Source organism: Cyprinodon variegatus, unplaced genomic scaffold (assembly GCF_000732505.1).
Source record: "Cyprinodon variegatus isolate N-32 unplaced genomic scaffold, C_variegatus-1.0 Scaffold46, whole genome shotgun sequence".
In the NCBI taxonomy this organism is placed as follows: domain Eukaryota; kingdom Metazoa; phylum Chordata; class Actinopteri; order Cyprinodontiformes; family Cyprinodontidae; genus Cyprinodon; species Cyprinodon variegatus.
This window is the reverse complement of record NW_015150499.1, coordinates 228,241-251,849: the sequence shown is the minus strand read 5'-3', so window position 1 is coordinate 251,849 and position 23,609 is coordinate 228,241. Positions and strand designations below refer to the sequence as shown.

Sequence of the window (23,609 nt, the reverse complement as noted above, 5' to 3'; positions counted from 1 at the left end):
GATAGATAGATAGATAGATAGATAGATAGATAGATAGATAGATAGATAGATAGATAGATAGATAGATAGATAGATAGATAGATACATAGATACATAGATACATAGATACATAGATACATAGATAGATCGATCATTTATTTGTTTTCAGGAATGTGAGGGGGAAGTGGAATGCTTGGTTTCTGTGGCTGCTGATTCAGGTACAGATCTGGGCTGGGCATATTGGAGCTGAATCAGCAGGGTTTCACTCCCCTGCAGCTTTCTGTTTGAGCTCTGGTCACATGATGAGGGAAGGAAAAGGCACTCTGCAGTACCAGTGCAGACTGAGAGCAAACGAAGTGCAAGAGAAAGTTAAAAAAAAAAAAACCTGAAAGAAAGTAGTATAGAAAAGTAGGAGAGTGTCCGAGCAGCTGAGTCTCAAACAGAGCCAGGGGCTGTTGTGCAGAGTATTAAATCTATGCCTTTATGAGCACAGATTGAGACCCCCTGCAGCAATGCACTGCAAAGAGGGCAATCTGACATCTGCAGCACAATCTGTTACACTTTTAGACTCGTGTGAACATTGAAGAGGTCTTCCTGTAAAGCTGCTTTGTTTTTGGTGATGCATTTGTGCTGTGTTGTTTCTCCTCAGGGCGGGGAGCACTGCTACTACCACGGCCAGGTGAGGGGGAGCAGTCACTCCCATGTGGCCTTATCTACCTGCAATGGTTTGCAGTAAGTGAACAGCACATTTGTGTGCTAAGAATACCTCATATACTTCAGTACGCTTTCCTCTCTCCTGGTTATCGACCAGCCTCTCTTTGACTTTTTTCCTCTCTCTCTCTCTGTCTCTATCTCCTCTGGCAGCGGGATGTTTGACGATGGAATCCATGCGTATCTAATTGAGCCCTTACACCAGGCCCATTTAATTGTAAGTTAATGCATCTGCAGATTGTCAAAATATATCAGAGGTGTCTCTTGTCATACCTCTAAAATACACAGACATTACTCTTTGAAGTTTTTAATATTTAAACTCGGGACATTGCAGTGCAGAAGAAGATCTAGATATGTGATGAATATGAAGGATGCTTAGTGAAAAACTAATAATGGTATCAAATCTATAGAAATCCACAGGTTTTACACGGTGGCATGTTTTAACTGCGCCAAGAAGATTATGTTTTCATCGCCATTGGGTTGTCTGTCTCTTTGTGTCTTTTAAAAATAACTTTAAAAGTTATGCACGGATTTTGCTAAAAACTGTTGTTTTGTGAGTTGCAATAAATCATAACATTTTGGTGATGATCCACATCACCATCTGAATCCAGGATTTTGATACACTTATAAACTTAAGATTGAAAGTCACAACATGTCAAAGAAAATTAGCCACTAGGCACTTTAATGTAATTAAAAGACCAAAAATGTTTAAGAAATATGTCCCAAAATACAGCATGTAGGACACAGACAGAAAAAAAGAATAATAAGAATTCTTGAACATATTAAAAAGTATAAAACTCTCTGAGAAAAAAATAAAATAACAGCAAAAAGTATTGAATGTTAAACTCCCTTAAAATGTGAACAGAAAAAAAAAAATCCTCTGGCTAATTAATCAGAGATGTTCTTCTCCTTCTCTATTTTACGTTGTGGACCTTTGACATTTTGCTGTTGTTGTTAGTTTCCCAACATCCGTTTTCCTTTAACTTTGAAGGTGTTTTGAAAACAATGTCACCTCCTTCCTTTTGGTTCCTCCTGACTTTTCCTGCCTTTGCTTCCATCCTGCAGGATTCAGCTGCAAGACCTCACAAAATAAAGAGAGCAGCCTCAATTCTATCCGACCATGGTTCAGAAGAGCTGGGTAAAGTAGACATTTGTCATCTCACATAGCTTGCCCATCAGCCCTCCACCCATAACCAGCACCACACCCTCCACCCTGACTGTTGCTTAGCGCAGTGAAGAAAGATGAGAAATGCTTCTTCTGGGAAAGCACCCCCTTAAAAGCCCAACCCCGCTGGCCAGAATAAACAACTCAAGCCTACATGGTTACAAATATTTCACATGTTTACGATGGGCTGTAACTGTTTGCTTGTGTGCTTGCAGTGGATGAAGATGAGGAGGAGGAGGATCTCTTTTCGGAGCTAAATGAATTATCCTGGCTGAGGCGCAGAAAAAAACGAGCAGTGAGTCTCTCTGAAGGGATGCAACCCTTTTAGACGGCCGTCTCTGGTGTTTACAGTCATGAATTTAAATTAGCCTCTGCACGGTTAAACATGCGGTGGCAAACCACCTCAGATTATATGTTTTCATTTGCCTTGTAATTGTTTGTTTTGTTTTGCAGATGCCTCGTAACATCTTTGAGGAGATGAAGTATTTGGAAATCATGATTGTCAGTGACCACAGTATGGTATGAGGTTTTACTGAAAGCTTTTGTGTAAATTCAATGCTTTGGCTTCTCCCTTTTTTTTTTTTTGTTGCTCGTAAACTTCTATTGCACAATAAAAGACACAAGTTTAGTCTTTTAAAGCTATATTATGTCATAAATTCCTTTAACCTCCATGTTCTAGTCTTTATGCTTAAATATTACATTCTTATGTTGGAGGTTGGAAATCCTCTGTTTGAGGCTGGACCTGCTTTTGTAGATTTCATAGATGTGTTATCTTCTCTACTTTCCTAAACTAGAAAATCTTGACTTATATAATTATAAATTTTCATGTTAGAAGAAGAGAAATAGAAAGAAAATGAACCATCTGAAACGAAGCAGCGGACACTCAAACCATGTGAAACTGATGTTAGTTCTTTTAAAAGAAAACAATGTTTTGGCCTTAAGATGTAATTTCAAGCTAATTCTTCACATGTGGTGTTTGAAATGGAAATCAAAGTATGGAATCCAAAAGAGAGGAAGAACAGAGTTGCTGCTATTGCTAATTAGCATTAGTAAGTGTTCAGAAAAAGGTTTAGAGAAGCTGTTATTGATTTGATTAAGAACATTGAAGTTGTGTTGTAACACCTGAAAGTGTTAGTTTTTAGAAAAAACATGGCAAAAAAACTAATATCAGCCAAAATTTGAATCAACATGTCACTTTTTTCTAAAGAAATCACTGATCAGCTATAAAAATGCAACCAGTGCACAATATTATATGGACATAAATTATCATCAGAAAAAATGAAGCAAAAATGCATGCTTTGTGTTTAAATTTAACATTAAAGCAGCTTTATTTGATGACTTAGGGCAAAAACTTTGGGGCGTGCATGACTTACATAGATATTTATCTTTATTGTTCTAGAGTGGAAAAAAAAAGAAACATGACTTACATAGATATTTATCTTTATTGTTCTAGAGTGGAAAAAAAAAGAAAGCAAAAAACTTAATAAAAACACACAGCTACACACACAAAACCGGATAGTATAGGAAAAAAAACAAAAATAAAACCATTTAAAATAGACTTTGTAGTAAAGGGGGAAAAACACATTATTGTTATTAAAAAAAACTCAGATTAAATGAAAAATGTTCAAGAGAATAAAACACTAGTCTATGTAAAGGAAAAAGAAAGAACTATGTCAATAAGATAATCAGAGAAAATAGTCACAGAGCAGATGATGAAATTGTGCAAATAAAGGCTCTGATGTACAAAAACACTTTCTGAACTGATAAAAATGGAAAATGCTTGGGCAAATGCCTTCATGCATAAAAAAAACTAACAAAAAAACAAAGCAAATTCCCATTTGCGGGGCACAGTGGTGTTAATATCACCTACGTTGCACATTGACTCGATGGAACCATTTTGAAACAAGACCATCAAATACTTAAGCAATCATTGGAAGATAAAATTAAGTTTTTAGTACTCGTCATCCTCCGATTATCTGGAACGGAGTCAGTGTCTGCGTTACAGCGGCAGCCACACCAATCTCCATCCCCCTTCACATGTGAACAGGACTCCAAATACTTGAACTCCTCCATCTATGGCTGAAACGTTTCTCTAACCAGAAGGGGACAAGTCACCTTTTTTCCAGTCAAGAACCATGACCTCCAACTTTGAGGAGCTGATTTTCATCCTGGCCGCTTCACATATAGAAATCCTGTCCATATGGGTATGAACAAGACCGTTGACAGAAAGCAGCCCTGCTGGAGTCCAACATGCCCTGGAAACAGGTCCAACTTTATACCGGTGTTTTGTGAGATCAGCATACCCCATCAGACCGGCATACCCATAGTCATTTTATCGCTTAGTTTATCGTTTTAGTTTAACTTCATTTATCCCTTTAGTTTTATACAAATAATACTCTTTAAACTACCTCGACGGGCGTGTATCCCTTTAATCATGTACAAAAAACACTTACTTACTTTTTGGCATTTTTGAAGCATATGGCAATCTGACTTTAAATTGTTTCTTTTGTCCATGACTAAAGGGATACAGGCCCGTTGAGGTAGTTTAAGTTTATTTTTCGTATACAACTAAAGAGATAAACGGGACTAGAATTCGTGAATGCAAATCTGACGTCTTGTGCATGCGTATTGAGTATGCTGGTCTGATGGGGTATGCTGAGCTGACAGAACACTGGCTCCTGCTGGATAGCCCCTAGTAAAGACCCCCTGCCTGCTCTATTGGAGCACCACCCATAGTGCTACTTGAGGGCCATAGTCTAATAGGACTAAAAGTACCGTAGATGTTAAATTGCAGCTTTAAAGTTTCAGGCCTCTACATCTGTTTTTTGTCTACTTTTTTATTATTGGCAAACCCAATTAAGAAAGCAAATTCAACTGAACTTAAGATTTTATGGTTTAAAATGGCCTTTTGTAGGGTTTGTTTATTCTTCATACATATTGTTGGACGTAGCACTCTTTGTTAAGGGGCCCCAAAGACTGAGCAACGGGAGGAAGAGATAATGACCAATTTGTACTGGAGCCACTCAAGGTCAGATTCAAGATGGCTGCCCCATATTGGCTTGTGTTACTAATGGCGGTTAGCTTTACAACTGTTGGTAGATCCATATGGTGTTGCAACCTCTAACTATAATCATTGCAATGCGTATAGGTGAAAAATAATCCAGCTTTAAAAAGCTCTAAGGTTACAGTGCAGGAAACATTTAATTCAATTAAAAAACAAATTAAAATAAACGCAATGACATTTTTAGAGTGCATTCAAAGCTCGTAAATAAATAAAACTTGTAATAAATCAGCCTCTTCCCCATCCCGCTGACATTTCACATGCTTTAAAACAAAGCAGTAATCCTTATTGACCTGAGACAGGAAATGTTCATGAGGATTAAATGTCAGGAAATGCCCTGCATCCCTTCATTAATATTTCAAGCTGTGTTTTTTGTCCCCCACAAGGGGGAGCGTTGTCTCTCAAACCATGTGTCCCACTGTCTCTGGACCCCAATGTCTCTGTTTTTCTGTCTCTGCAGTATAAAAGACACAAAAACAGGCAGCACACAAGAAATTTCGCAAAATCAGTGGTGAATCTTGTTGATGGTGTAAGTACGTTTTTTAGTTACTGTGTCACAAATATATTGCATCGAATTTGGAGCTTTGATCACAGCCAAGATTATGTTTTATCAACATTTTCTCCCCTCCTCTCAATGTGATACATCCAATCTCACCCCTGCTGTTGTTTCTCTTCTCTCTCCCTCTGTCTCTCTTTCTTTTTTGCTTCCATTCATGCCACACTTCAATGACAGATCTTCAAAGACCAGCTACACACTCGTGTGGTGCTTGTTGCTTTGGAGATCTGGACGGACAAGGATCAGATCCCCATAGGTGTGATGCCGCTGGAAATCCTGAGAGATTTTTCCAAGTATCGCCAGCAGAGCATCAAGCTACACGCTGATTCTGTCCAGCTCCTCTCGTAAGATTTTACCGACACTGAACTGAATGGGTTTCCTTTTTTTATTGTAATTTGCTTTGCTAATAGAGCAGACGGAAGCTATCCATGTAAAGTTTTATCTCACGTTTTTTCTTTTTTGCCATCAATCCTTCTTGCAGAAATGTGACCTTCCACTACAGAAGGAGCAATGCTGCATACTTTGGTGGCATGTGCTCCGTGAGCCGTGGAGTGGGAGTCAACGAGGTCAGAATCACCCTAACATGGCCACTGACACTGCATCATCTCCATTCACCGCTTTGCAAAAAGAATCCATACCCTTTAAACTCTTTTATAAACTGGATTTTGCTGAGAATTTAAAGAAGTCCCATAAATAGTCCCATAAATAGCCACAGTAGAATTAGCACCATATACGGTACTGAAAATGAGCAATAAATAATTCAGCACAGGCTCAAATGTAATAAACGTTCAGATAAATTCAGATGGTTATTTCAATGTTGGTTTGATTGATGCAAACATTTCTTCTTAGTAAGTAAACAGCTGCAAAGTCCTCCTTGAGTCGTACTGTATGAAGCACATTGTGGTATGACCTTAATTTTGATTCAGACCTTAACTTGACCGTTCTAGCTTATGAATATCCTTTCTAAACCTAGGGAGCCCAACTCCTGTACTCGGGAGACTTAATCAACACTTCTAACACACTAGAATTTAATGTTCTCAATTGCTTTATCCTAAGTCATTTAGCTCTGCAGGGGCCTGGTAAGGAGAGTTTTGTTTAATTCAGGTGTACTGATGAAGGGATGCATGTTAAAGTTGCAGCATAGGAGCTTATTAATACTAGAGTCGAGGACAGCTGCTCTAAACAGACCCATTGTCTTTCTGGTTGTCATTTGAGTAGTGGGAGATAAAACCTTTGGGATATTTTAAAGTTTTTTGCATCCCCTAAATGGTTTTCCTTTCTAGAATACTCTATATTTAGCTTTCCTGGTCCTGTAGAATAAAAGTATCACCACAGCATACCACTGCAGATTACAGATTTTTATTTCTAAAACACCATAACACATCCATTAGTTTCTTTCCTCCTTACAAATACATGCTACCTTGTTTTGTTCCATGAATAACATGTTGTATATGATGCTACCTCCACAGTATGGCACCACCTGGGCCATGGTCGTGTCTCTGTCTCAGAGCCTGGCACAGAACCTGGGCATCCAGTGGGACCCTGCATCCAAGAGAAGTATACATGAAACACATTTTGTTTATTTACCACATGTATAACTGAGGTACGAACGACAGGCTTAGGAGAACAGACTTTCTCTTCTGCATTTAATGTGTAAACTACTAGATGTTGGCCATTTAGGTTCTCAGTCCCCAGTAAATGTTGGATAAGAGGGCAGTCGGACATCTCTACGCTTCTGCAGATGTTTCCTCTCCTTTGAGAAGCCTGCCGGGTTAAATTCTCATCTGCCACATACCTGTACAAACCTTTAAAGCGTTGCCATCCCTCCTAGGTCCCTTCATCTTCCTTTTCTCTAATTTCCTGCAAAGAATGAGGAGGATTATTTATTATTCATGCTATTTTACCAGCAATACGGTTTATCAGTCAGCATTGTAAAAACGTTTTCTACAATGTAGAAGCCTCATGGCATACAAAAGCACTGCTGTTTTCCTGTTTTTTGTAGCCATTATAGTTTAAGTTTTTTTCAGTTTATATATACGGTTCATTTGTTTGTAAAAGACAATGTATAAACTACTCTATTATTGGTATAATACAGCTTTAAATTGTAAGATGCAAAAAAGGAAAGACAGAATTACATCGATGATTTAAAAATCCCTCAGCTGGAAATCTCTTTTTACCTGGAGCCAGAGGACAAACGCTTCTTTATGGTCTGACAAATCTGCAAGCGATTGTATAAAAATTCACTATGGTGCAAAACAAAACAAAACTCAAAACAAAAAAACTGCTTAGATGTTGTAAAAATTGAACTTGGGAAGCCGAATGTCTTGGGTATCTAAACCTCTCTTTTGTGATGTTTCTATTCCAATAAAATATTGTTCTGCTTTTTAGAAGACTGCGGATGTGCAGGCTCATGGAGCGGCTGCATAATGGAGGACACTGGGTAATCTCCAACACACACACTCACACACACACAGCCTTTGTTTTAATGACTTTCCCAGACATTTCATTGACATACCTAAAAATCATATAAAACCCTGACAGACCCTAACCCTAACTATTTACAACATATACCTAACCTCAACTCAAAGAAGAAAACTTTACCATTTGGAGACCCGTTGAATGTCCCCATTTTGACCACTTTAGACCTGTAGGTCCTCACAATGGGGGATATTTCACAATACACTTCCCCTAATTGTAGCTCAAACAAACACACAGACATCCAAAAGAAAGAGGAGGATGAAACCATAGCAGTTTCATTACGCATGTGCACTCAGGGATGCAGTAATCCAAAGTCTTGTGATCTGTTGGGGTTTTCAGCTTTTAAATTTCAATAGACTTTGTAAATTGGAGTGTTTTAAGTTTAGAATCTAGCATAAAATCCTTAGATTGTTTGTTTAGTTCTAAACAAAGCAATGTTTACTTACCATAAGTAAGTACCTAACATTGTTCAATTTTCCTGATGTTTCTTTTTCCTCTTTTTTTATTCCAGACTTCAATCAATACTTTGTGTAAGACATAAAAAAATCTTGTCTTGCTTAATTTTAAAGTAAATAGTCATGTCCCTGTTTCGGTTTAAAGCCTCAGTAGAAAATGTATAGAAACAGGGCAGTTGCATGCGTTTGTAAACCAAATAGTCAAATGATTGCATCCATATGTGGTGATGAGAATGTAACCAAAACACGTGCAGGCAGTGGCTCAATGGTAAATAAACAGAGTGAATCTACAAGGAGCAGCATGAATGATCATTAGGCTTCACATAAACAGTTCTGCTAGTAATCAGGAAACTCGATCATTATGACAAATAAGAAGATTTATTTTCCCAGCCTTGGTGCAAAGAGAGTAAAAAAAGGAATAAAACCTAAGCAAGCTTCAAATAATAATTACTGCATGGCTTCTTTTTCCTCCAAACATACCAATAGTCTTTATTGTCAAATGATTACATTTTAGTTTCACCCAATTATGCTGTAAAAAACTAAGACCTTAGTTCCTGTTTTTTGAATTTGCCTTTGAAGAAGCATAGGTTAAATTTACCCTTAAGGATTAACCAGGCTTGTTGAAGTCCCTCTCCCCATAGCCTCCTGTTTACTTTAGATTTTCAAGGATACATTCAAACAGAATTTCCTTTTCTGTCTTATTTTAAAATAAAATATCTATAGTTTGTTTTGATATTGCGTGTTCTCAAATCAGGAGGTGTTAGTTGGATGCAGCCCCTGTTATGAATCTAACATTGGGATGCAAAACTATTCAAATAAAAGGTGAAAGGTTTGGATCCCCGTTACAATAACACACTGAAAACACATTAGTAAACTACAGGAAGCCTTTTAACTCTTTGGCTGGACTTTAGAAAATGATGAAAGTGATGATTTTTCCACCTGCAGGGTTCAACATCCACAGAGGTTCTCCAAATGCAGCATCTCTGACTACAGGGAGTTCCTTTTAAAAGGCGGAGGCTCGTGTCTATTTAACAGACCAACAAAGGTTAGCTGGAAACGCTTTCTCCTCTATCCACACTTGTCCCAGCTGCCATGCCAGCTTCATTCTGTCTCTGTTTGCTCTGGCAGCTGTTTGACGTTGCACATTGTGGAAACGGATATATAGAGGTGGGAGAAGAGTGTGACTGTGGACTAAGATCGGTAATTTTTTCTTCTTACTGCATTCCAACTTTTTAAGTTTATCTTGTTTGGTCAGAGGAGTGAGACTTTTATTTTTTTGTATTTTGATATGAGGACTGTCACAAGGGCTGCTGCAAGAAGTGTTCTCTTGCAAATGGGGCTCACTGCAGTGATGGACCTTGCTGCAATGTTACATGTCTGGTAAGATTGGTATCAAAACACCGTCTGGGTTTCATTTGACAAAAAAAATAAAAAGAATAATTTTTGTTTGCATTTTTCCAGCTTTACCCGCGTGGCTATAGCTGTCGGGAAGCTGTGAACGACTGTGACATCTCAGAGACCTGCACTGGAGACTCTGGACAGGTGTTTCCTATTTTTATTTCCTTTTAGTTTATTCATGTTTAGGTTTTAAATGTTTCTTTTTTATTGGTAAGTTGAGGAGGAGTATTAAGAAGCTGTGCTCTGTTTACGACTTTGCAGTGTCCCGCTAACCTACATAAACAAGATGGTTACATGTGTCAGGTGAACCAGGTATGAAACTGACTTTTTGTTATTTTGTGAAGCAAGAGCATGAAATTTGAAGATGCTAAATTATTTTTTCTTTTGCTGTTGAAGGGTCGTTGTTACAGTGGGGAATGCAAAACAAGAGAAAACCAGTGTAAATACATCTGGGGATCAAGTAAGACTGTGTTCATCCCTGGTGATCCTGTCGAAGGTCCACAAAAGAGACGTTTCCCATTTGTTATGTTCGCTGATTGCTCTTGATTTCAGAGGCTGGAGGTTCAGAGAAGTTCTGCTATGAGAAGCTTAACACAGAGGGGACGGAAAAAGGCAACTGTGGAAAAGATGGAGACCGATGGATCCAGTGTAGCAAGCAGTAAGTTACAAATCCTACAGCCTGTAAACTCAACTCGTAGGCAGCTTAGTAGCATCTTTCAAGTCAAAATTGAGCAATGCATTTTAATATCATTTAAAAGGAAATTTATTTCACTTTAAAAAGTATTGTCAATGGGACATTGAACCCACTATGTGGATTTATTACACACGCGGTGGGTTGAATGTCCCAATTTTAATCATTCTTACTTTCAGCTAATAAAAGCAAAAATATTTAGTTTCTAAAAAGCATAAAAATATAAAAAACAAACAAACAAGAAATTAAGTTAATGTGTGACTACACAATCATGGGGACAACTCCCCTAGTTATTGACCTCGTCCACAAAGAAAGTAATCCACAACAGGTTGCAGCGCTATATTTAACCTCATTACTGGAAAGTTAGGTGGAAGGAAAAAAAGGCTACCTAGAAGACTGTTTCCTTTATAGAACTGTGCATTTAAAAGCCAGGATTGTTCTGTCCACATGCCTCTCAATAGATCATAGTATCATCAATATTAATTCTAGAAATTCAATCCCTGTTACTGATAAACCACTGGTTCTTTCATGGGCAGCTTTTAAAGGATCCTCACCTCTAGATTAAGACCATCCACAAGATTCTCTGACATTTTTTCTTCGATATCATAAACTAACTCCTATCAAACCCATCAAGTTTATTTTGTCCACAAAATAAATCAAAATTAGCTTAAGGTGAAGTATTTCTGTAATGCTGCTGTGCTTGTTATATAATGTTTTGTTCAATTATAGTTTAACTTGATTCAATAGCAGTGGATGCTGGTATATTGTTGCCATTTTTAATCAATGACTCAAAGTTAATTTCTGTGAAATGATGCCAGGGGTATTGGGGAGTCTGATAGTAAAAATGTCTGCCTTTATGTTACAGTGATGTGTTCTGTGGTTATCTTCTGTGTACCAATGTGGGGCGAACACCACGCATCGGAATGATGAAAGGAGACTTTACTCTCACCTCCTTCAATCACCAAGGCAACGTGATACAGTGCTAGTAAACGCTCTCACTTTGTTAACGCCCCACTTTAACTAGATGCAAGAGTTTATTTTCTGACTATGTTTATTTTCTGACCCCCCACCCTCATCAGCGGTGCCCACGTCCTTTTGGACGATGACACAGATTTAGGCTACGTGGAGGATGGGACTCCCTGTGGGCCGTCGATGATGTGCCTTGACCATAAGTGTCTGCCCATCCAGTCACTCAACGTGAGCACCTGTCCCATCGGGCCTAATGGACAGGTGTGCTCTGCTCACGGGGTGAGTCTTGGCTTAATTAATTAATATTTATAGTATAAACAAGAAAATAAAATTAGTTTGTGACAGGACTGGTGTAATATTGGTGTCTTATAAGGAGACAGTTGTCCCATGTGGAAACTTCTTGAATTAAAACACCTGTGATTAAAATTTGTTTAGGTTGAGGATGTTTGAAATTTTATTTTTGAAAATGAGTTTTGAATCTATTTCAGTTTTAAATTATTGTAAATAGTATCTAGTTTTTGTAGTTTAGTTTTTGCTTTTTTTTTTTGTAGTTTCAGTTATAGTTTTAGTCTTTTATGTCATATATTTTACATACCCGGGGCAGGACTACGAAAAAAAATAAAAATGCAATGAAATCCATATAAGGACAGATCCCTGCAGCAACACAAATGACCTGACTGCTGTGCCAGCCATCTGCTGCCGTAATGCTCCACGGAGAAAAAAAAAGCGAAAACAGCACCTGGAAACCAGACCTCATATTACCGAATTATATAAAGACACGAAGGAAAACCAAACGCATTCTTTCCTAAAATTCACTTGGTTTTAATCAGTTCTATAAACTCTTATTACAGTTAATTTTAATTTTCTCGGAAGGTCTATTTTTTTATTTCAGGCCATGGAATTGTTTTTTTTTTTTTTCAGTTTGGTTAATGATAATAACATTGGTTGAGGTGGAGATGACATTGGTGACTGTAATGAAATGTTGAAATCATCAGTATACAATCATGTGGGTGTTAGGAATTCATATATAACCAACAAAAGCTGAACAAAATTTCTGTAAAAAAGACTACAAAAAGACAAAATCGGGTAAAAAAAATGATGACATCCTCCCATGCATATTCACACTCACACACAGGTATGTCATGTTTGATTCAAGTGGTGAGAGCATCATTTGTCAGCATTTTGAACTAGATTTGCTTTTTTCAAACCTCAGACATTTGGGGGTTTTAAGAGGCCTTGGAATGACTTTCTGTTCCACTCTGCAGAACATAGTCTGCAGGTGGAGGAAATTAAAAGCAACTGCAAAAACATCCTGGGCTGTCCGTCCAAGAGAAATTCTCAACTCTGCTAAAAAATACATCAATATCCCTACAATATCACATGCGACCTACAGCAGAAACTTACTGCTAATCTGTCAGTAATTTAAAAAAGTCAGGGAGATAGAGCCAAAGTCTGGAAACCTGGGTTGGTTTAATAAAAATAACATTGGAACAGTAGCATCAGATTTTTAAGGTAAAACAATATTTTGGTATAATGATGTTAAAGTCACAATCTTTTACATAGGGCTGCTCAGTGTCGCAATGGGTAGCACTGCTGCCTTGCAACAAAAAGTTTGCGGGTTTGAAACCTTAATTGGCTTCTCTAAATTCTCTTTAGGTGTGAGTGAGTGTGTGAATGGTTGTTTGTCCTGTTTGTCTCTGTGTTGCCCTGCTTAGGGTGTACCCCGCCTCTGGCCGTAGACAGCTGGAGATATGAACCAGCAACCCTTGTGACCCTCCTTGGGATAAGCGTGAAGGAAAATGGATAGAATGGAATCTTTTACATTATCTGATTGCCTGTTTTCAAAAACAGCTAAAATGTCTGCTTGTAGCTTGTTATAAAAGTGGGACGAAAATCCTTTTTTCTTTTTTTCTTTTTTCTTTTTTTTTTACCTGAAATAATTGCACTTGTTCTTATCTCTATAAAAAAGATGTAATAATTCTTTATGCAGTCAGCTGACAGTTGGTCACCTTCTTTTGTTTCTCAGAGGGACATAAAAAAATACGAAGGTCATGCAAATGATATGACAGAAAATATCAAGGTTGATTTTCAAACCAACCATGAAAGATTGGGATTATTAGAACCTGCTTTTGGTATAAATAATTATATAAATACACGAAACTAAAACATAAAACTGTCATTTTACAAAAAAGAAAAAAAAAAAAAAACAACACAAAACCATCAAACGTAGATCTATATGCATCTATCAATTATAATGAAAAAGACAGAAATCTACTTAAATCACAGAACTTTGTTAAAAATGGTGCACCTGTCATGAAATAAAACAAGCAAATATTCTCCAATTACAATTCTATTCTCCTATGCTATTCTATTCAATTCAGTTTATTTATATAGCTCCAATTCACAACACGTTATCTCAAGACACTCTACAGAGACAATTCAATCAGATCATCCAGTCAAACTGATTCAAAGTTTTCTATCTAAGGAAAACCAGTTGATTGCATCGACTCATTGACTCAAATCCAATCCCTCCCACCAAGCATGCTTGTAGCGACAGTAGAGAGGAACAACTACCTTTAAACAGGAAGAAACCTCCAGTAAAACCAGGCACATTATGGGGTTCAAGGAGACAAAAGCAGACATAGGAAAAGAAGCAGAGATACAAAAGGCAACTGTCAACCGCGTCCCCATCGAGGAAACACACAGCCAGGCAGACGAGCTCCGAACCAGCTCCCATGCCAGAGAATGAAGAGAGCACATCCAGACAGTCAGAGAAATGAGACTACACTGAAAAACAGGCCAAGCTCCAAAATCCACAAACAGATAAAGCAACTATGACAAAAAGCAGAGAGAACATAACGTTAAAGATTGAACTAACAAATTCTCCAGAATGGGAGAATAGAGGTAGAATGGAGCAGAATGATAAATAAGGGTCCCTATGTCCTCCAGCAGTGTAAGCCTGTAGCAGCATAACTACAGCGATAGCTCAGAGCCAATCTCTTACTAGCTTATATTTATCAAAAAGCAAAGTTTTAAGACTACCCTTAAAAGTAGACAGGGTGTCCGCCTCATGGACTAAATCTGGTAGTTGGTTCCAGAGGAGGGGAGCCTGATAACTAAAAGATATGCTAGATTATATTAAATGTTAGCTCTAAAAATCATCATAGAAAAAGCACCACTTATGATTCATGTCACCTTTACATTTCTACTTCTTTGTCTCATAATTGTACTAATTTGATTAGTTAAAAAAAAAAAAATCACATTAGTACAGAATGCCCTATATGTGTAAAAGAAACTGTATGTCGCACCTGAGGAGCATGTTCTTGATATTGTACAAAATAAATGGCTGCTATGAAAACTCCCCAGGCAAGATGTCTCCCAAAATAGACCTGCTGTATAAGCAGCTTTTTTTAAGCACCTGCTTTCTCTCCTATTGCCTCATTTGTTCCTGTCTGGTCCCTACAGGTGTGCAACAATGAAGCCACATGCACATGTTACGCTACGTGGGCGGGGACAGACTGCAGCATGCCTGACCCACCCAAAGAGCCTGACATCACCCCAACCGAAGAACCCAAGGGTCGGTTTCTACTGCTGTCAGCCTCTGCTGTCTAAAAATAAGAAAATATAAAATTAATTCAGGGAATTCAGATGAAACCAGATATTTAGAAGTGCCTTATGAAACGACCAAAGTTATTTCTATTTGCTTAATGCCTTGATAATATAAAGAAGTAGGTCGTTGAGAATCTTTAATACCGTCTTCTAATTCAGAAATTGAAATCCAGCGAGACTGACGTCCATCCATCCTACTGGGAGCAGTGTTGTTATCCGTAGTAAAATCAGTCCGTACCAACATGGGCTGAAAGGTTACTCAGCAGTAACATTAAAATTTAATTCACAAATACTTCATTAACCTCAAAATAATTTTATATAGGGGCTTCTTTATCAAGCTGATGTAGATGTTTTTGGTTGAAGGCAGGAAGGATCTTCTGTTGCAGTCTGTTTTACAACAGATCTGGAGAAACTGACTGAAGACGTGTGCCCATAGTGTTAATTTGACATTAAATTCTTCTTTATAAAATCATCTCCAGAAGTTCTAGAGCAGGGGTGCTCAAGTCCAGTTCTTAAGCTACTATCCTGCAACTTTTTCATGCACCTCTTTTTTAACACACCTGGGTTGTTACCATGTTTTTGATGAGCTAAATAAGGGGGTTTAGCCTTTAGATGCATCTGAAGAGATGCATCTAAAGGTCTCAAGTCTCAGGTAGCTCCTGGGACTTGAGACTGGACTTGAGCTCCCCTGTAGCAATAAAAGTTGTGTAAGTCTGACGAATTGACAGATCAGAGCAGGCTTTGTTCATCAGCTCCACAGCAGATTTCAATCAATTGAATTTGAAAAAATAAAACAATATAAAAACATTTTTTTGCATTCAGACAATAGAAATAACTTTGGTAATTATCATAATTGTAACATTACGCTCATGTGATGCCGTATCATGTTACCTTTTATCTGATATTAATGTCTGGTTTCAGCTGGTTTATTTTACTATGGACGGAACTTACTCATTTCATATGATATAATGCAAAATGTGGATTTTTATTCAGATGTGAGGTTATTCAAAGGGATTACAGATGTATTAGGGTTGTAAAAGCTTCTTGTGTAAACTCTAAGTTTATCCAAAATGGTAACATAGAGCTAGAGCTGTTTGCTTTGATTCTGAACAGAAATCCCGACTCAAATTTCAGCCGCATACCGGCTGCTGTGACCAAACTGTGAAGGATGGGAAATGCTTCATCCATGCCTCTGCAGCAGAAGGTTGCGTTCTGTTTTTAACAGGGTGGTAATAATGCTCCTTTTCCTTCTGCACAGTGAGCGTGGCCACTAACAGGCTGATAGGGGCTGTAGCAGGGACCATTCTGGCCCTGGGGGTGATTTTTGGAGGCACAGGGTGGGGAATAGAGTAAGCATCTTTAACCCTTTCACAGCTCTTCCTCCTCATAGTGGTGCCTCAGTGTGCGGGCGGTCTCGTGAGCCGGCCTGAGCCCGTGTGTGCGTCCCGGTGGCTTTGTGTTTCCTCGTGTGTTGGTGATGACCATATTAGTTGTCATGTGATTGATTGTTTTCAGTGTTGTGTGATTGATCAATGGATTCCCCTTATGCTCCTCCTCCTTCTCTCCCGTTGTCCCCCCATTATGACAAACCTCTCTCTTCATCCCCCCCCTCTCTTTTCATCGAGCCTCTCTCTTTTACTCTCAGTCGTTATGTGGTTGCTCCTGTGATCCTCTCCTTTCTGGGGCATGTGGGGCATTTAGATGAAATTGTCCAGTTAGTGGAGGCTGTGTGGTGACTGGGACCCCTTAAATTTTTTGTGCTGCTGATACTGCAGGTCACATATAGTTTGATTTATCAGCTGTCAGTCTTTTTTCAGTGATGGATACGCAGGGTCAAGTCTTCTTCACATCCTTAACAGACAAACAAAAGATAATTATCACCTCTAACGAAAGCAAATAAATGTCAACATATCCAGGATGTTGCTTCGATTACTGGTGCATCTCGAATTAAAATATGAATAAAAAGTTTCAGTATTTAAGTAATTCAGTTCAGAAGGTGGGTTCGGGTCAAGGAGGTGGACAGAATAATGGATGGGGATTTATTAACATGACAAGAATCAAAATGAACACGAGGATTACTAACCAAACATGTGGAAGCCACAAAAAGGAAAATAAAGGAACACAGAAATATGAAAATAATTCATACCGGTAAGTGATTAAAAATAAAAGAAAGCAAACACAAAATTTGGACTAAATTCAAAGTTAAACTGATCATAACAGCAAATGAAAAAGCAAACATTTCTTTTCTCAGAAATTTAGGATGTTACCAAAGCAAATTGAAAATTTTACTTTTACTTGGATTACTAAAAAATAGTATAGTGGCTCACTACCTGCTGGGGCTTTTTTTGAATGAGCAACAGAAGCCCGTTATGGAGCTGATCAGGCTATGGTTCTTCTGATTTTAAGGAGCTCTAACGGCGTCCGTCAGCTCATCTTCATCACTTTCCCTTGAAAAGGCCTCCTTAGGCTTCGCCCTGTGAAGTTTAAGTCTACCTGGTCTTCTGCATATTTGGCACAGCAATACTTATGCGTTTGTTATTTTTGAAAGGTCCCAGTAAGCATCTTCTTTAACCTTTTTAGAGGACACATGAAATACTTCAGAATTTCTTGGCATATGGTTGTACTGGCTTTGGACTGGACCAACACCTCAGGATGTGCTTTCATACTATAACTATAATATCTTTGGACTGGACATCAAATCACCCAGATTCTTTGCCTTCCCAACCTTCACCCAGACTTTGTGAACTTAATTTCAAAATAAAGTGTAAAATATGTCCCTTACCGTTGGACCACTTACTGAAGATTTGAGCTGATATTTAGTTGTTCAAATTCCCTTTTCTTCATATCTGGCATCTCTAGTTAAGAAGTAGAATAACACGTTTGTGTTTTAGCTCTTTAAACAATGACTACCTCTGCAGTCCCTGCATTCCATATCCCCAACAACTCTAGAGTCATCTTATGCCAATTCCTGTTGCTGGTTCACTTCTTTTCTTTACATGTTTTCCATAATCTCAACTGTCCTTGTCCTAATAGGATACAACCATAGTCATAATAATATTTAACCACAGTTTGTCCTTCCACTAAACTTTCCACTACTATCTTTAGATACAAGACTGCCCAGCTGCTTTGCCAGGGATGTTTTGCTGCTTAGCTTTACAGTTGACAAGGTTGTTAGTGCCTGTGTGCCGGACAATTCTCAAGTCAGTCATCTTCATCAGGACTGTGTAGCTAAACTAAAACTAGAAAATATAATTTCTGTATTGAGATTATGTTACATTCAAAATTTCTGAGACTTTTCCTGTGTTTCGGGGGGTGGGGGGAGGCAAACCATAGGTATTGCAAACCATAATTATACAAACTAACAACATTAAGTTAAATCACTGTGTGAGAAAATTTAAGTTCCAATGTTTTTGAATTGAATTACTCAAATTTGTTTACTCTTTCATTGTATTCTAATTCATTGAGATGCACTTGTACATTTAAACTACGTTACACACTAAAGGGGGTTGGAAAGCATGCAAAATACATCCTCAGATTCAATCATTTTTCTGTAATATCACTCTTGGTGTGTTTTTTATGCCATGTGAAATCCTTATTGTGTAGTTACATGTTGCAGATACAGAAACTGTCTTTTTCCCCATAATCCTTCACAGGTCCTAGTGCCACCAATCTAATAATTGGCTCCATCGCTGGAGCCATCCTTGTGGCTGCCATAGTGCTGGGGGGGACTGGATGGGGCTTTAAGTAAGCAACACGCCGCATGCCTCTCCTGTTGTAACTCTAGCATCCCTGCTGCTTCTAGACACCAGGGTTTGAGCTCCTGCTACAGACAATGGTTCTAAAATCAAAGAAAGCATGCAAGATGCATTTGCAAGGAGCGTGTGCTTAAACAAAGTGCAGTGGATGTTATTTATAATGCCTTCAAATATAAGAGTTTATTGCAAAAAGCTCCAGGAGGTCTGTGCATTTGTAGCAGAACCTCAAACTAATTGGACAGGCAAATATCAGTGCTTGATGTGCATGTTCAGTGAGGAAAAACAGCACTTTTAATTATTGAATAAAGTCAAAGATGTAAGTTCCAGTCTAAAGATAATTAACCTGCTGTCTTGAGCAGAAGGGGTGTTACAGACTTTAATCTAACTAGACCAAACAACTAAATTAGAAACAGAGTTCTGCAGCCACGAAAGCATGCAAAATAGCAAAGCATCATGATTATCAGTTTAAGAGAGCACCAGACAAGTGAAAAACAAGATTTAAAAAAAAGTCCAAGCACTCTTTCTGCATGTTGACTTGCTAATTTGGAGGAGGTCAGCTCATTGCACAAAGGCTGAGCCAAACTGCACATCGATCTGGTCTCGACTTTGTCGTCCTCTCATCACTTCCTTGATTTTTCTCCCAACCCGTTACTGCGTTGAGGCTGTGCCTTTTAAATGGAGTGGTGAGAGCGACAGCACAGACACAGAGATACACAAAGAGCGAGAAGCCAGGACCATTTTTGTTGCCTGCAGCCTTTGTGGCATGGCTGGCCACACCCACGTGGATGGCCAGGCTCGGACCCGACCACACCAGCTGCCATTGCTGCCTGCTTCACAGACCTGGTACAGACACGGCGCACTGCACTGCATGAACAACGCACAGCAATAGTGCCACCCTGAGCTGGCTCACTATTGGAAAAAGGTGCATGACAGGATGATAGAAGCCCCACAGCAAGCCACAGTACGGGGAGGTTATGCATTACTCCTGTTGTCGTGCTCAGTGTTGTCCCACCGTTATTTGGTAGTAGTTATTGTTGCTGCTTCTGCCGCTGTCATCCTCGTTATTGTGCTTGTCTCCTCTCTCCCTCCTCCATAGAGTATATTTAATGTTAGTTTCTTCCTCCTAGATGGTTTTGTTTAGAGTGGAACAATGTCTTACCCATCTAAACTGGTAAAGAGTCTCCCACACGGTATTGTGGAAACTGATGTTGCACGAATAAACGGGTCAGTACTTGTCTGCAAAAAAAGAAAATGTAGAACAGAAGATGTTCATATTCAAAAACCATCATAAATTATTTTTACTGTCGCCTTTGAAAGCGAGAGTCAACAACATCTCAGAGAACAACATTTAAACAGTCAGAGATTATGGCTGAGGGTTTAGGATTTAAAGTCTTCAGTGTTTGGTGCATTACAACACAGTGTTTTGAAAAAACTATTCATAAACATTAATAGCTAAAAGGAAAAAAATTACTGGTTTTTACACTTCAAATCTAAAAAATTGGCAAACATTTGAGTCTGAGTCAGACTGGATAGAAAGCAGCTGTACTGCTTCTTCTTTGAGTCATTTTTGGCACTAGTAAACTTTAGTCTCCGTAACCTGGCAGGATAATAATCAGACGATAAAAAGGAAAAATACATGCAGAAAGTCCAAGATTAGGAGTTGAATCTATCAAGGCTCAGAACAGAGGAACCAATAACCAAGGCAGACAGATTTCTCAAAAAGGCATTTTTTTTTAAATGGCGGATCTGCAGTAACATAAAGACGTCTCAGGCAGGAACCTCTGCACGGGGAAAACTTAGCCTAGTGACCAATTTAAACTTACGGAGGATGATAACAAATGTGTGAGTCACTAAACTGGTCTTAAAGTTCTGTCCGTGTCCAGAGGAAGAGGTAGATTCCAGCTGAACAGCTGCCAACATCACGCAGCGAATGCTGCCTAGAGAGTCCCAGACGCTGAAGCCTTGAAGACTGCAGAACTGGAATTAGGACAGATCCAGGCAGACAAAGGAAGGCAGGGCAATTAGAGGGTGAGGCTAAAGCCGGTGTCAAAGAGGTTCACAGAAGATCAGAGATCTGAAGACGCACAGAAGGGAATTCATGTCAGTGTCATGAAGCAGGTCCAGTTTCGGTGAACAGGCAAAATCCACCAGGGGTCCGAAGACAGGTCAGACAAACAGATCAGAACAGGAACAGGCAGGTTCAGAGGTCCAAAGGCAGAACAGGTCAGGATCAGGCAATCAGAACACAATCAGGTGACCTCTCACCAAAGGCACAAATAATCTGTCCCGATGACTGGAAGCAGACATGTTAAATAGACTGGAACAGTTGATCCAGATGAGCTGTGTTGAGAAAGGAAGACTAACTCCAATGTAAACATACATTACAAACATTCGTGTTATTGCAAATTGATTTATAACATCACAATGTAGCTCTGGCTGTGTTTTTAGGGCCTTAATCCTTTAATTATCTCTGTTCAAACTTAACTTGATGGGGAATAGAATACGAGGTATGAATACCATTGGTTTTATGTAAGCCACTGTCCTTCCCTCACCATAAATTGAGACTTCAAGGTTTGGGACTATAAATACTTCTGTCCGCTTGCAGACAAGGCTGACCTGGTCAACATGGACAAGCCTCTCCTGACTTCTATTCTGTAACAGTGCTTGCTGGGAACACTTTCATTCATCACTCTTTATCATAACGTACCAAAATCCTCTTTTCAATTTAACATCTGCAGCACTGTAAGCTGCAGAGTCCAGTGAGGCTGCATGTCCACGTTGCACTAAATGTGTTGCAGAAATGCTTGTAGATGTCACTGACTGCTGTTCTTTTTTATCTCCATATAAGAAATGTGAAGAAGCGGCGTTACGACCCCAATGCCCAGGCCATTTAACTCGAGGAGAGGTGGCTGTTGTGGACGGACTCCTCCGAGACTTCCTAGGTTGGCTACTTGACAGCTGGACTGCACTTACTGCTGCTGACTTTTTTGGCATTAGATTTACTTGAAAAAGACATAGTGGACATTTAAGAAAAATAAATAAATCTCATTGTAGTGACATAAAAAAAAACGCAGCCTTTTTAACTCCACATGTACCTCCCTTCCCTTTTTCCTTTTAGTGCCAGTGCACAGGCGTTCAGGTGGAATCCACATCTTCTCACCTTGCATGATGTTACTACACACAAGGTGTGCTGCTTGCTGGCCCTCCTTGGCATGAAAAGCCCTCTCTTTAGGGCTCGGCATGGCTAACAAAGCTATTCATATGGCGCATAGAAAAACATACAAAGACAAAAAAAGGACTTATTTTTTGCAGGAGAAAGCCTGGTTAAAAACCAAATGCTGGAAAAAAACAGTTTAAACTTAATTTCCTGTTTAAGGTTCTGCATGTGAGGACAATGCAGACCAATAAAGGAACAGGCCCACATGAAAATGCACACTGATAGGGAGGTGGTATTACTAATCAACTGCTTGTTTCATGATGACCTTAGCTGCTTTATTTTTTTTTTTTTATCTTGGCATCTTTTTACAGCAGACATAACTAAACAAAAACAGAAGACAGGCTTGTTTGATTTGGGTCAGACGGAGGAGAAACATGTCAGATTTAGAGGGATCCAGACTACAGTCTCCTCTAGCAAGATCTCCCCCCCAATGAAAATTTGCTAACGGTGACTCAGAAGCCAAAGAATTAATCACCTGAACAGATGGATGTTGTTGCGCACAGAGCACTTTCCCTCCCCCTCTGTCTGCAGCCAGTGGTGCCTCCCCCGCCCCCACTGGTAAGGGCATGAAGTCCGTCCATGCAGCAGGCCTTTGCCTTTCCAGCCAGGTCATCATCAGCACCCACCTTACTGGCATTAGTCCCTTTTGCTCTCATAAACTCCTGAGTAGGAATCAAGTTTGGCTCTTCTAAAGAAGCTGCATGCATGCAATCACTGTAGTGGGCTTATAAATCTATATGGGAGTCCCCTAAAAAAAAAATTCTGCAAGAAAAATATGCTACAAGAGATAGGAGCATGTCAACAACCTGAACATTTAACTTTTATTTACTATGCAAAGAGAGATATTGCACAAAGAGTATGGGTAATAGAGACATCAATGTAGACTTGGAATTGCATAAAAAAGCGGATTACTTTTTTCTATTTGGCCTCTGAAACATCTTGTTTCGTTTGCTTTAAACAGGGTGAGCAAAAACAAAATATTAAAAACAACTTTTAAAAATATCAAAGTCCATATTTCTAGCATAAAGCGAGAGAGCACCCTTTTACATTTGTGAAAATGTAAGTCATTTCTTATGTGTGTGTGTGTGTTTTTTTTTCCAAAACCGTTTTCATTTTTGAACCACCCACTCACAGACAAGCAGACTGCATGGAGCCTGTGCGTAACGAGGCCCGAACAGTTTCATCATGCAGGACCATCATGGTTTTAAGAACAGCTGATTGTTGGTGTGTTCCGGGTGCTTTCAGAAGCACCGGCATTATTGTGACCCTTCTATGTTACTCATCGTCTTGTGTCCCTCTCTCACTGCATCATGTACAGTTGGATCCATTAATAAACTACTGACAAATTTTAACTGAGCTGTTGTTTTTTGTGTGTGTATGTGGCTGATGTTGACATAAAAATTTGCAAACATCTGTTTCAGTGTAATTTATCCAGAGGTGGCAAGTAACTAAGTACAAATACTTCATTACAGTACTTAAGTACACTTTTTACGTATCTATGCTTTACTTCATTAATTATTTTTCTTCCTGCTTCTGACTTCTACTTATTACATTTTCTCACAAGT

At 38.9% G+C, this 23,609-nt stretch overlaps 1 protein-coding gene across 5 annotated transcripts in view; it reads left to right on the top strand.

Moving 5' to 3' along the window:
• The window catches only part of adam23 (ADAM metallopeptidase domain 23), a 30,840-nt gene extending 7,452 nt beyond the window's left edge, over positions 1–23,388 (top strand). Inside the window, exons 5-27 of one of the 5 annotated variants that reach the window (XM_015370481.1) lie at positions 629–711; positions 844–907; positions 1,756–1,828; positions 2,071–2,150; positions 2,309–2,374; positions 5,377–5,445; positions 5,650–5,816; positions 5,954–6,038; positions 6,942–7,029; positions 7,861–7,912; positions 9,351–9,450; positions 9,534–9,605; positions 9,699–9,785; positions 9,867–9,947; positions 10,065–10,115; positions 10,200–10,263; positions 10,356–10,461; positions 11,360–11,479; positions 11,574–11,742; positions 14,929–15,040; positions 18,726–18,816; positions 21,676–21,769; positions 21,946–23,388. In XM_015370481.1, coding sequence (XP_015225967.1) covers positions 629–711; positions 844–907; positions 1,756–1,828; positions 2,071–2,150; positions 2,309–2,374; positions 5,377–5,445; positions 5,650–5,816; positions 5,954–6,038; positions 6,942–7,029; positions 7,861–7,912; positions 9,351–9,450; positions 9,534–9,605; positions 9,699–9,785; positions 9,867–9,947; positions 10,065–10,115; positions 10,200–10,263; positions 10,356–10,461; positions 11,360–11,479; positions 11,574–11,742; positions 14,929–15,040; positions 18,726–18,816; positions 21,676–21,721 — 1,926 coding nt within the window. In that variant the 3' untranslated portion in view covers positions 21,722–21,769; positions 21,946–23,388. Of the gene's footprint in view, positions 1–628; positions 712–843; positions 908–1,755; positions 1,829–2,070; positions 2,151–2,308; positions 2,375–5,376; positions 5,446–5,649; positions 5,817–5,953; positions 6,039–6,941; positions 7,030–7,860; positions 7,913–9,350; positions 9,451–9,533; positions 9,606–9,698; positions 9,786–9,866; positions 9,948–10,064; positions 10,116–10,199; positions 10,264–10,355; positions 10,462–11,359; positions 11,480–11,573; positions 11,743–14,928; positions 15,041–16,330; positions 16,422–18,725; positions 18,817–21,675 lie in introns of all 5 variants that reach the window. The other 4 variants (XM_015370483.1, XM_015370482.1, XM_015370480.1 and 1 more) reach the window with 4 other exon arrangements.
• The last annotated feature ends 221 nt before the right edge of the window (positions 23,389–23,609 follow it).